This window comes from Alosa pseudoharengus, unplaced genomic scaffold, assembly GCF_046254945.1.
Source record: "Alosa pseudoharengus isolate Yale_2024_CS ecotype anadromous, Long Island Sound unplaced genomic scaffold, YU_APseudo_1.1 YU_APseudo_1.1_scf_11, whole genome shotgun sequence".
NCBI classification, from domain to species: domain Eukaryota; kingdom Metazoa; phylum Chordata; class Actinopteri; order Clupeiformes; family Clupeidae; genus Alosa; species Alosa pseudoharengus.
This window is the reverse complement of record NW_027468576.1, coordinates 3306175-3319718: the sequence shown is the minus strand read 5'-3', so window position 1 is coordinate 3319718 and position 13544 is coordinate 3306175. Positions and strand designations below refer to the sequence as shown.

The 13544-nt window shown below is 40.2% G+C and overlaps 1 protein-coding gene across 1 annotated transcript in view; it reads left to right on the top strand.

Annotated features, from left to right (window-relative positions):
• hdgfl2 (HDGF like 2) overlaps positions 1 to 13544 on the top strand; it is an 88983-nt gene that overhangs the window by 40250 nt on the left and 35189 nt on the right. The window contains exon 4 of the mRNA XM_076277775.1: positions 9250 to 9420. Within this exon, the coding sequence (XP_076133890.1) occupies positions 9250 to 9420 (171 nt within the window). The remainder of the gene's footprint in view (positions 1 to 9249; positions 9421 to 13544) is intronic.

Here is a 13544-nt window from a genome sequence, read left to right as displayed (position 1 = left end):
CTGGGTCAGCCTTCAGAGTGAGGGCAATATACTCAAAGGAAGCGAATTCGCCAAAGTTGACTCTAGTGCAGCTATATTTATTTGAGAGAATGGAGGCAATTCCACCGCCTTGTTTGCCTTGTCTAATTGAGTGGAAGAAATTATAATTTGGGGGACAGGTTTCAACAAGAACAGCTTCGCTGTCTGAAGTCAGCCAGGTTTCAACAAGAAACAGAAAATCTTTTTTTTTTTTCACTAATAAAATCATTGATTGCAAAGGTTTTGGTAGTAAATCCACCTATATTTAGTAAGCCCATGTTAGCTGAAAATGCCTCTGGCTTTTGAGGAATATGCTGAGGTATCGAACAGTCTAGACTATCTCTCAGCACCTTTTCTGTAGGTAGGGAGAGGCCCAGAAATGACAAAGCGTTTTTCGTTTGTGCCCACGTGTACGATGATGTTGTTGACCTTGGTGTGGCAGGCCAGGATGCTTGGGAGTTTCTGCTGGATGTCAAGGACCTTGGCACCAGGGAAGCAGTAGACATTGGAGGGACCGCTACGTAGAGACAGAGGTCTCTAACTATGGAACTGCCGATGACCAGGGTGGAGGTTGATGAGGTCCGGGGAGGAGGGGGTCAGGGGGGCGCCGACTTTGAGGAGGGACCAGGATGGTTGTCTCGGGACAGGAGGGGCTCCTCATCCTCGGTCAGAATGGCGTAGCGATTTTCCAGTCGTATAGGTTGGGCTGGGCCTGAGTGCCGTCCGGACCGTGCTTGTGATGCTTGATTCTTTTTGTTTTTTTTTCTGTGTGAAGAAAAAATAAACATACCATAGCCTAAAATTTCAAATAATGCACAGATATGGCCTTATTATGGCTTCTATGCAAGACCTCAATAAAACAAGCGCCCTCTGTTTCATTTGTAGGTGACTATATCTAATTTAATTGTTGTTATGAACTGGATATGTGATGATTCTGTGAATACTGGATATGGGGCCCCCGTTGTACAATGCCTGCATACCACAAATAGTGCAATCATACAGTTACAATCAATGAGAGCATGTGGTTATAAATTCTTTGATGCAACAGTTGCTTTTTTTGGACCAGTGAGTGACATTTGGGTAATTTTCTGCGGCACACCTGATGATCTCACGGCACACTAGTGTGCCCCGGCACAGTGGTTGAAAAACACTGGTTTAACCCTTAGAACCCGATTGACGCAAAGTGCGTCAAAAAACACACCCTTTCTTCGGAACGGTTCATCGCAGCGAGATGAAACCTTTATTGCACGACAGAGCAGAAGTGGGGCTTTCCAACGAGACTACACACTTGTCTGTACGATCAAGTATGAAAATTAATAGAGATGTCCGATAATATCGGCCCACCGATATTATCGGCCCGATATTAGCATAAAAATGTAATATCTGTTAATATCGTTATCGGATTTTTTTGCCTTAAAACCGATAAAATAATGCTTGCGTTCCTGAAGCGTTTACCGGCGCACAGATGATGACCTCATCAAGCTGCGTCTTGAAGCTTACAAACAAGCGTGGATGGCTGCAGTAACAAACTTGCTCGCTCTGTTTCAACATTATGTCTGTGGTTTGGAATTGGCCATGGCCGTCGTAGCCCCTTGAGTTGGCCGTGACGCCCCTTTGAAAATCAGAGGTTTACAGGCCACGGTGGCCTTGGTGCCCCCTTCTTTAAATATTCTGCTTTGCGTCCTACTAATAGCGATATATATTTAGCCTATGGCCAAATTACGCAGTAGAGAAAGTGACAGCGCAAGAAAGTGCGTCCAAATTAACCCATTCTTCTCAGTTGAACTACTCGCGAAGTAGCCTACTCATCACACAGACATCACAAGTATCACATGAAAGAGCTTTTTCTCAGCTTTTAAACGATGTTAGCCGCTAATTGCTGTGGTGAACGGTTCGCGAGAAAAGTAAATAATATCATTCAATCATAAATTCTACTGAAGGTTTTGCGTCCATCTCCCTACCCATTCATCTCGGTGGAATACTTCAGAACCCTTTGTTTAACATATGACAAACCATATATCAGAATAAACAGCAGACCTTACCGAACAGAAAGGTGTAAATCAGTCCCCTGTACAGTTAGCCGTTCCAGACTAATCCCGTTTTTAATTTGCAGTAAATTTCAACATAGATGGATGTCTCCAAATTTGGGATTTAAGTTTTACACTGTGTTTAAATTGTTCCACATTATTTCATAACGGGCCAAATACAAAACAAATATTACAAATGTCGCCTAGATATCGGTAAATCAGAGGACAGCTGACTGTAAGAGTTTGTGAAAGTAGCCTTAATGATCACAAAATGCTAAGCATGCATCTAGGCTATTTGAGTTTCTTAAAGCTGAGCTGTGCTTAAATTGTTCAATACATGATTTCATAACAGGCCAAATATAAAATAAATGTTAAATATAGCCTAGATATCTGAAAATATTAGATGATCAGATGATTTACAGTTATATGTAATATGTCATGTTTTATGTTTTTGTATACAGTGATGCAGGTCTACTGCAGTGAATACAACTTTGATCATTTTTATAGCCTACTACTGTATAGTTAACTTTGGCCTTGGTGCCCTGACATGTGGCCTTTGTGCCCCCCACCAAATATGCCCAACTGAAGGCCAAGTGGCCTTGCCCCTAAAATGGTGAAATTCCAAGCCTGATTGTGGGTATGGCCCGTTATGTACTTCACCTCAAGCCTGAAGTATTTTTTGTAGCTCAAACAAATGTTTTCAAAATTGTGCAGTATAGTTGCTTGCCACAGTGTAATTGACTCATATTTGTGCATTCATTCAATTAAGGTGATTGAGTTTTAGTTAAAGAAACAGTTCATGAAGCATCCTACAAATGCAGGCTCATTTAACACAGAAAAAGGGTAGCCTGTCATACACTATGCCTGTTATTTTAGTTGGCTTTACATTCTGCTATGTTGCACATAGTTGTTCAGGTACAATGTTTTATCATTTGTGAAGAAGTCAAATTTGCCCTATTTGTTGTGGGCATTGTCAAGATTATCTCAGGGAGAGTGTAATCCAAACTGTTGTTTGAGACAATTAAAAAATAAAAAATAAACATGGCACTTTTTCCCTAAATTAAGTTGAAGTATTTTTCTTATTTTGCACAGACAATGTTAACATTTGGAAAGCCTTGTTGCATTCAAGAATGCATCCAGTGGGGCATCACAATAACATTAAGGGCCCTATTTTAATGGTCTGAAACGGAAGTGTCTTCGCGCAAAACGCAAGTGACTTTGTGGGCGGATCTTGGGTGCTGATGCTATTTTACCGGCGGGATATTGACTGTTGCGCCCGACGCAAATCTAAAATGGGGTGGTCTGAAGTAGCTACATTAATCATGGGTGTGGTTTGGGCGTAACGTGCAATAAACCAATCAGAGCGTCATCTCACAATCCCTTTAACAACAGGCACGCTTGTTCCATAGCTGATTGCTATTATGGTGGCGTATTTGCCAGGCGCAGCCAGTAGCGTTCACAGCGCTATAATCACTGTTCAGTTGGGAACAGTTAGCTATTGATTTTTCATCTTGACAAAATGTAATACAGAATTGTCACAAAGACATACTTTCCGATGTTTTGGGATCATTCTCACTGAATCACGAGGTTATGAATGCATGGTGATATATTTGCAATGTACAATGTAATCTAACATTACCTCTCTATAGACAATGCATATCTTCCGTCAGTTAATCTGGGCATTTGGGTTAAATGGCATCGGCATGCAGTTCAACATCACGTCTCCTTAAGTCCTCTAACATTTCCTAATTTATGTCATCAACACATCAGTGATTCGTGAAAATGTGTACGCTAGATTTATGCCTATTTTTTCACATGGACACCACACTGATTTCCCTCGTGGTAATATTTTTCTTTGAAATTATGTATGGTTTACAGAAATGTGGGAACTACATTGTATAGATGAGAGGAGCTAAGTGTGCGTTGCGCAGCACAGGCGGCCAAGCAAGGGCTTCGTTTAAGTTGACCTAACTTTCAACTCTGCACAGTATCCCATTAACTGCGTGACAGTAGACTATTTACAATATTTTCTGTAAAGCAGAGTTTGTAAAAACATTATCATCAACTTAATTCACGCACAACATTTATTTGAGCAGGAGAGAGAATAACAATGAATGGATGCAGCAACTACAGAAATTGTACAGAAATTGTAACCATACTTGCTGCTTTCTTGTACTATCTGTTGCTGGTTAACAGCACATGAAAAGCTGATTTAAGCTAATTCACTAACTCAAGACTTCAAGGCCATCATGGATATAAAACGTTTTTTGAAAATAACGAAAGGATGGAGGGAACATAGGGAGCTTGGAGTTATTTCAGATGGGCTACAACAAGGTAGGCAAAATTATGGTGCTTAAAAACTTACACAACGGTAAATTGGAACAAAACTAAAAGTAACTTTAGCCTTTATAGGGCTGTAGCCTATAAAGTTGTCCAGATTAATAGGTCGTAATTAGGCGTTGTTGTAAAGATATTGCATGTAGATGTTGTACTTTATAGGCTACTAAATATTTAGGTCACCAATGCACGAACAAAACCGGGAAATGGACAAATATTATCAAGGCTTTGAATGTTTCCGTCTGTGCACGGGGGTGTCTGTAGATTGGTGTGCAACGCATTCATTCATGCAGGCCTGTGGTCATGCATGCGCCCTTAAAATAGCATCTGCATTTTCGCCACAGACTTTAGACCAGGGAGTTCCTGGTCTGTGGCGGAATTGTTTTCTGAAACTGCAAAATATCAACAGTGAACGTTTGCGCCGGAACACGCCCCGTCTTTTCGCTGAACCGCCCCCGTGGGCGCAATCGAATTCCCTAATTTACAGGCATGTACCTGTGGAGGGAAAATTCCAATATGCGCTGACTGCAAAATAGGAAAGACAAACGCGCGAGTATACAAAGTCAATTGCGCCGGGACGGAAAATAGAGCCCTAAGCATGTTGTGTTAATTCCACAACAGGAGATATGTGATGTTACCTAAATTAGTTTTGAGGAAAAATAACCCACATATCGACATCGGTATCGGCTGATATCGGAATCGAAATTTGAGAGTTGGACAATATCGGCATATCGGATATCGGCAAAAAAGCCAATATCGGACATCCCTAAAAATTTTAAAAAATCATGAAATTAAATCAAATTGCATCATATTTACAGTCTATACTTCTCTGCGTTCACCTGCACACACATTACTCTAGTTTGAATTACTCGCGAACCCGTGATCGCATCGATATGGCAAGCATATCAGATGAAAGAGGAGGCACAGGGCTATCCATTGGTACCATGTTTATCGACCCTTCTGGCTTATAAAACCAGACGAAGTGACTGCAAAATAATAACGTCATGTACACAAACCAACGCTGCACACTCATTACTCTCGTTTGAATTACTCGCGGACCCGTGATCGCATAGATATGCCACGCGTGTCAGATGAAAGAGGAGACTTGGAGCTATCATTTGATACCAAGTACATCCTTCTGGGTTATAAAACAGATGAAGTGACGGCAAAATAATAACTTCATATAGCTGGACTTACCCCACGTTTTTGTCTGTTCTTGTGGCAAAGCATGTTTATAATCCAATGCTATCATGTGTTTCTCTATGGCAAAGCATGTTCATATTCCGGTTTTGAGATCCTAGCAAATTCCTGCATGGCATCCAATTCAAGGCTCACATTGCATCCCAATTTGTTCAACAAATAAACACCTTTTTTGCCTTTACTTTGTTCATGGCAATGCAGTAAAAAGTTGAGAATTATTATGACTGCATACACACAGGCACGCAGGCTAACACGCAACCTCGGGTCAAGTCAGGTCAGATCAGTTCGTGTCACAGATATGGAGCGCAGAAAGGTCATTTTTCATCACTAAATAAAAAATGGCATTTATTTCCGTAAATCACACAGCAAATATTTCTGTATATTGCTCAGCCCCAGAGTATCCCTCCAACATGGCAATTATATTGCCCGATTCAGGACAGTCTGCCCTACACACACATGAAATGCATGTAGAGCTGTGAGCTTGCTGTGGTGAGATACATGTCGAAATATAAGAATTTTTATAATACACTTTTTATATTTTAATTCTTTAAAAATCAGAATAAAATCAATGCTAGTATTAATACATGAAATGATGGCAGATCTGAATAGCCTAGACTCTCCTGAAAAAAACAATATATAATATATGTGTGTGGCAATTACAATGACCAGAATAAATCCTTATGAATAAAGGTAGTGAAAATGCCCTAAAAACAGCTTAGGGTTCTAGGGGTTAAGTGATGCTGTGTCTGCACAGCAGCAACACATAATAATAGTCTAATATCAAGTTGATTTGCTCACTTACATCTCAAGTTTGTGTTGCTAACCTACCTAGCTAGGCTATGGGATTTAGGTCATTTAGGCTTACAGGCAGCAGTTGAGGTTGAAGTTTGGGTACGCTATGTTGTGGGTTCGGATATGGAATAGAAATAGAAATAGTCCCCAAAAAAAATATGTTCCCAAATTCACAGTAATGATGGCCTGACGACTATGCAAATAAGATTAATGGAAAGGTGTGGTCTCAACAAATCAGCAACCAGTTTAGGCCTATTAGCAACCTAAGTTAAGAGTGAGCTGGCTAACGCAGTCATAAAAATAAGCGCAGTAACATAGGCCGAGACCTAGGCTGCAGTTGTAAGTTGGCATCATGACAATAGTGAATCCTGTAATATAAAAAAGGGCTACCACTGTTCTCCCCTATACCGCCAATCAAAACAATCACTGATCAAGAATCACTTTATTGTTGATAGGGTGGCTCTGGCAACAATAGGCTAGGTCAGGGATGGACAACTGGCGGCCAGCGGGCCGCATGCGGCCTTCCTCCTCACTCAGTGCGGCCCGCGGATCAATTTTGAAATGTCATTAAAATGTTCGTTTGACATGTTTTTATCACATCTGAACAGGATCCTTATTGTAATGATACGGTCCACCGATAGGGGCGCTTCCTATATAAAAAATCCAGCGGAGTCAAGCTTTCTTCACTACAGCCAGCGAGCAAGAAAGAGATACAGAGAGCAGTTAATAGGCTAAAGAAAACTCAGAATTGTAGACAAGGTGGGAAAGGTTCAGACACAGCTGATCTTAACACAGAATTCAAAGTCAACTTATGTGTTTAGTAGGCTATGCTTAGAAACGAAATCAGCGGTGAACTTAAGTCAACACTACAACACCATGCACGAAGATAACTAAAAGTAGGCTACATCGGAGCTGCTAGAGCCGCTGTCGTAGCCGACCTCAAAGTAAAGCAGGGTTCCCACGGGTCATGGAATTTCAAAAATACCATCAGCATTTTAATAAAGTCTATTCCAGACATGGAAGGTCAGGGAGTTATATCTTTGAGTGGCAAAGTCATGGAATATCAGGGAATTTTTTTGGAGTTTAAAATTGTCTTTCCAAAATACATTAGGCCTAATACAGTATTTACACGCAGCATTGGTGTTTATTGAGTTATTACAGTATATTTTTCGCATTACTACTTGCGTGAGTGGTTGTAGTTACCCCTACCTGTTTTTTTCAATGGGCTTTTTTTAATTTCCGGATTGGTCATGGGAAGCCATGGAATTTTACATTTGACTTAGAGTGGGAAACCTGTTTAACACTAACAATAAGAGCCTTTTTACAAGAGTCACTATTACAGTGGGAAAAAGGTTTATTGTGAATGTGTAATATTTTTTAGTTTATTTCAAGTTCTTGGTGAATCGTCAGTTTGCTAGCAGTGGAACGTAGCCGAGGGACGACAATGTAATAATAGGTAGGCTAAAATCTGAATCTCACCATGTCACCGAATCAGGGGAGCAATGAGCTTGTTTCCTCGCAATAAGATGGTCCTATCGCGGGGTGATATGAGACAGCGAAACTCGAAGTGTGTTCCTAATGTCACGTTTAAATGCACACCTAACAGACGGCATCATTAAATAGGTAGTCCAGTTTTTTTAAAATAGCCTGTAATAATATTATGTTTATGTTACGTGAAAAGCCTAATTGCTTAATTGTATGCTACCATTTTTTCCGTGAGGCCTGGCAACAATTTTTTAATTTTTCCTTGCGATCCAGTAGCGCTGGAAAGTAGCAACGTTGAGCTCCCCCACATTGAAACCAGCCCAGATCTGCACGCTGCAGCCAGGGGCTTCTGTGAAGGTAGCACACAGTCGAAAGTGGCACACAGTCTACGAACATGGGAGCGACATATTCCTATTTCACCCAGGGCGATCACGTCTGGCCCTCTGACAGCGACAAGAAAATGTTGTGGCCCTCTCTCTCATCAAAGTTGCCCATCCCTGGGCTAGGTTAATTAATCCAGTGCTTAATAGACATTCTTGAAACCAACAGGCACAGCAGAGGCTCATTCACAAAACGTAAACGAATGCATGGGGATGTGGTCATACCGGCACAAACTTGGGCTATACTACAGGCAAAATACGGCACAGGCATTTGTATTCTTTAACGTAAGCTAAGCCTTGTGTGCACAGACAGAATTTTGGCTAGGCTTTTAAGTCTACCCAAGCCTATTCCCGACACTTAATCATTAGTCATAAATGCATGGTCGGATTAATTAGGCTTCGGAGCAATGGTTAGAATAAATTTTTTGCAGTGTTCACCCTTAGAAGGGGGTCACTTGCGATTCAGCCTGGTTGGTGCTCACGGAACAGGACACCGAAGTCAAGGAGACCCAAAGTCTATTCCAAGCTATTCACCCTTGTTACACTGGGCGAAAACAAGGCTTTGGTTGTAGAAAGTTCGAAAAGTTCTGTAGACACTGTAAGTGAATGTAGCGCAACAGCAGGTTTACCACCTCACCCTCCTACTTGCGCTGAATACACACAACATCTGTCAGAATGTATTGGCTGAAACTTCACAATTTATTGATTATTATGGTATTGATGATATTCACATGGCCTGATGATGATAAACTTGCAGGTGTCATTGTGTAAAGTCTGCCCCATATCCGATAAGTGGTTGTGGTTGGCTTTTGGACTTTTGATGATTCGGAAATCTGCTTGAATGGGAAGGTGGCCACACGGATTTGCCAGAGAAAATTCAAATGCGTTGAAATATTCATCTTGTCTTCAAGCTATACCAGAGCCAATCTGTGTAATTGAATATGCATTAATACATGACAGTATAAATGGGTAAAGCTAATAAATGCTGTTTAATCATCTCTTGATCACAGCCTGCAAGCTCATCTGACACAGAAGATAATGATGCTGGGGCTAAAAGTGATGCAGAGGATAATCAGGAAGCTGTTGTTCCTTGGAATGCTGAGACTGGTAGTGAAGATTCAGACTCGGGCAGTGAAGATCAAGGAAGAGGAGGGCTGAAGCGGAAAATGACTGCTCATAAGGTAATGAGTATACTGCAAAAACTGCTTATCTAATAAAATCTAACCAAGTGTTATTAATCTTATATAAAAATCAAAAATTCTAATTGGTAATGTTTTCAGTACAAACAAACTTACCTAGCACTTTCCTATTTGACTTAATTTAGGATGTCTCATCCTGAAAACAAGTACATTTGGCTGCCAGTGCAATGCGTAAACTTGTCCTAAAAACAAGCAAATTTGGCTGCCAGTGCGTTGAGCAAATTTGTCTTCATAAGACTCCTTAACATAAGTTAGTCTTCTTAAATTAAATCAAAATGATCTTTCGAGAGAGCGCTAGGTAAGTCTCTCCATACTTAAAACAATATCAAATAGATTTTTTGATCTTAATGTAAGACTAATAATAATTATATTATTTTTTTTGCAGTGTGTCAGTCACATATGAGCTATCAGTCACTTTAGTGTTGGTAAAGAAGTTGTTAATTGGTTCTTATAATCAAGAGGCTTGACTACAAATCACCACATCAGGCAAATAATTGGCCCATTTATTTGAAAAGCTTTTCTCTGTTCCATAAAACTATCTATCAGAATTCCTGTGACTTAATCATCTAAGGCCACATTTATGGAGCGTGTTTACTCTGCAATTTTTGTTTTATGTCAAGTGTTTCCTCTACGTTCATTTTGTGGAGGTGGCCCGTGACTGAAAAATGATTGCCGCCACTGCATCTGAATTAGGGCAGACTCAAAATGTAGTCGCGGTTGCCTTTTAAATGATCCTGCCTGCCCCTGCCTGCTGCTCACATTGCAATTTACCAATAGCCTATGTAGAGCTAGTCAGAGGTTATTAGGGCCCGTCCAGTTTCACTCCACATATTGTTGTGTTGATGTAGTTTATTGTAAAAACATGAACTTTCGTTCGTTTGCTCTTCATTTTATAGTGGTGGCCACTGCTTCAGAATTAGGGCAGGCGCACAATATTGTCCGTGTGCATGGTATGCTAAGTGCCCTCTGCTGGCTAGGGCTCACATTGTCGTAGCTTAACAATAAATAGCAATAGTATAGGAACGTCACATATTACTAACCGTCACGTATGTCTAACCTCTTACGTGTATGTGTCACTTAACATTAATTTCTATACAAACCAAGATGGCGGATTCCTAAAGAAACGCAAGCACCCACACCATAAGTTTATCTAAATTAGCTATGTACCAAAAATTACATTTTACCGTGACTCGAAGAGCTGTAAACAGTGTTGTAAGGCTGCGTGTACAAATCCGAAAGGTTGGGAATAAGTACCCACCAGCCCAGCACTAAACTCCGAGCGTGGTAAACAAAATCGGATATTTCAGGCAGTAAAACCCCCGGTAAGAACCAAATTTATCAAATGTTATTTTGAAGTATTAAAAAACATTGTTGTTTTAGAATTTTCGAACTAAATGCTTGGCAATTACCATGTTTACGATAATCAGATATTATTAGGGCGTGTCTAGTTTTATTCCATAAACATATTGTTTTCATAGACATTAGTGATGTGCGCTATCAAGAGCGTGCGCTAGCATTTACTGCGCCATAGGCTACTTCAGTGTGGTATGTCTGTCAACAATATAGCAAAAACTACCGGTACAACTTTCACAAAACTTGGTGGAAAGGTGTATTACAGGCTAAGGATTTACATTTTTGGAGCAGATCCGACTCAAAGTATTTTCCATGTGGATGCCTATTTTCTCGCAATGATAGTGAAGTGAAACTTGGCGGAGACCTCCACTCTCTGAGTGCGCTTTTAGTTTTATAAAATAGAAATGTAATTTGGTGGTCACCATATGATAACTATTACATTACAAATATGGCCTACTACTGTGATGAAGTAGTTAAATAAAAATATGTCATTCATATCCATTTATCTATCACCTAATGTCATAACATAGGCCTGGCTTCCAGGAAAGAACAGTTTGTTTAATTTAATTTAATATTGTGTTAGTCATACTACAGTATTGAATGATGTATTGCTTGTCTTTGTTTAATAATACAGAAGATAAAAAGCTTGATATTGGTAAAGAAACAAATCGCAATTAGATTATTTTCCAAAATTGTTCAGCCTTCTGCCACACTGAGCAGGGTCGCGTCGCTTGCAAATGACTAAGAAAGTTGCTTATAGTGGCATTGAACCCTTCCCACCACTAGTAGGCTCGCAAGCGTTGGATTGTTCACTGACTAATAGGGAACGAGAGCTGAGTTTAGACCGTCGTGAGACAGGTTAGTTTTACCCTACTGATGATGTGTTGTAGCCAGCGAGTGATCCCAGAGACTGATGTGCATAGAGTAAGCCAACAAACGACTAGTGCTGCCACTAACGACTAATTTTCTAACGACTAATCTTTCGACTAATTTTTCGATTAGTCGACTAATCTAAACGACGTGTTTGTTATTTCGTTGTGTCCATTTTATTTTGAACTCAACTGAAGAGAAAACTTAAGTAAACTGTTCAAAAACATTATGTGTAAAAAAAAGAAATCACCATCAAATGCTACCATCAGGTCTAATGTCAGACCTTTGATATACTTTATTTGTATGCCAGTGTTGCCATGGACATAGACAGTGTTCAATGTTTGTCAAACTTCTTTGACCTGAGGGCCGGTCATGGCACCTACATGAACCCACCCCCCATCAAATTATCATTATCAATTATTATTGTTATGCTATATTGTTATACATGCACTTCAAAGCAGACGATGTTTAAAGTGCTAACATTGTTCACAAAAAGTTTGTGAAAACATGCACATTAGAGGACTGCTTTACCAATGTAAAATATAATTAATTCATTGCTCTTGCATGGTTGCATGATAAATACTTCTCAAAACACCAGCAATTATATGGGTGACATTGTTTTGGGATGTTTCTCTCATCAGCACCAGCATCATACACTGGTAGGCAAATGGAAAGAATATTAACATGACATTTAATTAAGCCACAATAGCTTTTGGCCACTTTATTCAAATTTGACTACCGTAAAACTTCAAATAATCGCCGAGTCCCTAAGAGACACCTGTCTCTTTTGAACACCTGGTGTGGCTACAGGTTTGGGTTAAAGGCCGGTCTCCAGTAGAGGCCTGGTCTGTTTTTTAGTTTCGGGTTGTATTTAATCTTCTAAAACCCGTCAGATCGTCTGTTTAAAGATTCGCAATGACACAAAACCGTTACAGAAAGGAGGTTACAGCAGTGTGAATTAGATGTTGCACGTCGTTACAAGCCTCCGCAAAGCATTCACATGTCTGGTCACAGTTGCAAGGTTTTAGAATGTTGCATGAAGTTGCTGCTCATCTCGTTGCTAATCTTGGGTGTGATTTGGGCTTAATGGCGCAGACTGCGCACGTTATGATTAGATGGCATTAAAAGACTGCGGTGGGGAAAAGCTAGAGTTCCAAATTGTATAACTTTTTTTCCAATATGAACTATGCCTATATATCCGACTTCGTCATCGTTCAATTCATCCCTTGTGTTTAAAATTTGCGGATAGGCCGATGGTAAGCTTGTTTTTATGCTGGCAACAAAACAGAACGGTTTGCGAACGTTATTCTTTATTCTAAATGCCATGGCGATAAAGAGAAAGAAGTCAGAAAAGGAATTTACCTTAGACTAGGCTATATCAGAGCCCGTCTACGGACATTCTCTGGCTATATAACCTACTGAAATAGGTTAATGATGTAAAGTCAAGTGCGCTTCTATGGTACTGCTGTGTGCGCGCACAGTTTTTATTGATGAGTCGGAGTGGCAAGTGCTGCGCATAGTTGCAGTGGAATGTGGCTGCCCAGGCCATTATAAAACTTCTCACTCTTAGACCTACTCATACACGGCGGTGAAATGGCGTATTTAGCTTTCTAAATTCGAATCATATGCTGGGGGAGAAATCGTCGGACATTATGATTATTTTGTTATTCAGCACCCCTGATCAAAAATATGGAATTCAGGCTATGATTTGAATGTAGACTGTTGTCAAATTTGGCAAATACAAAACGGGAGAAACAATATGGTTCATGCTCTCTCATGCTGTTTCATTCGTTCCAAAAAGGAGGGAGAATGAAACATTAAGCACGTTCCACTTTTGCATAAATAATTCCTGAACAGTTTTGGTCAGGGCTGATAATGCAACT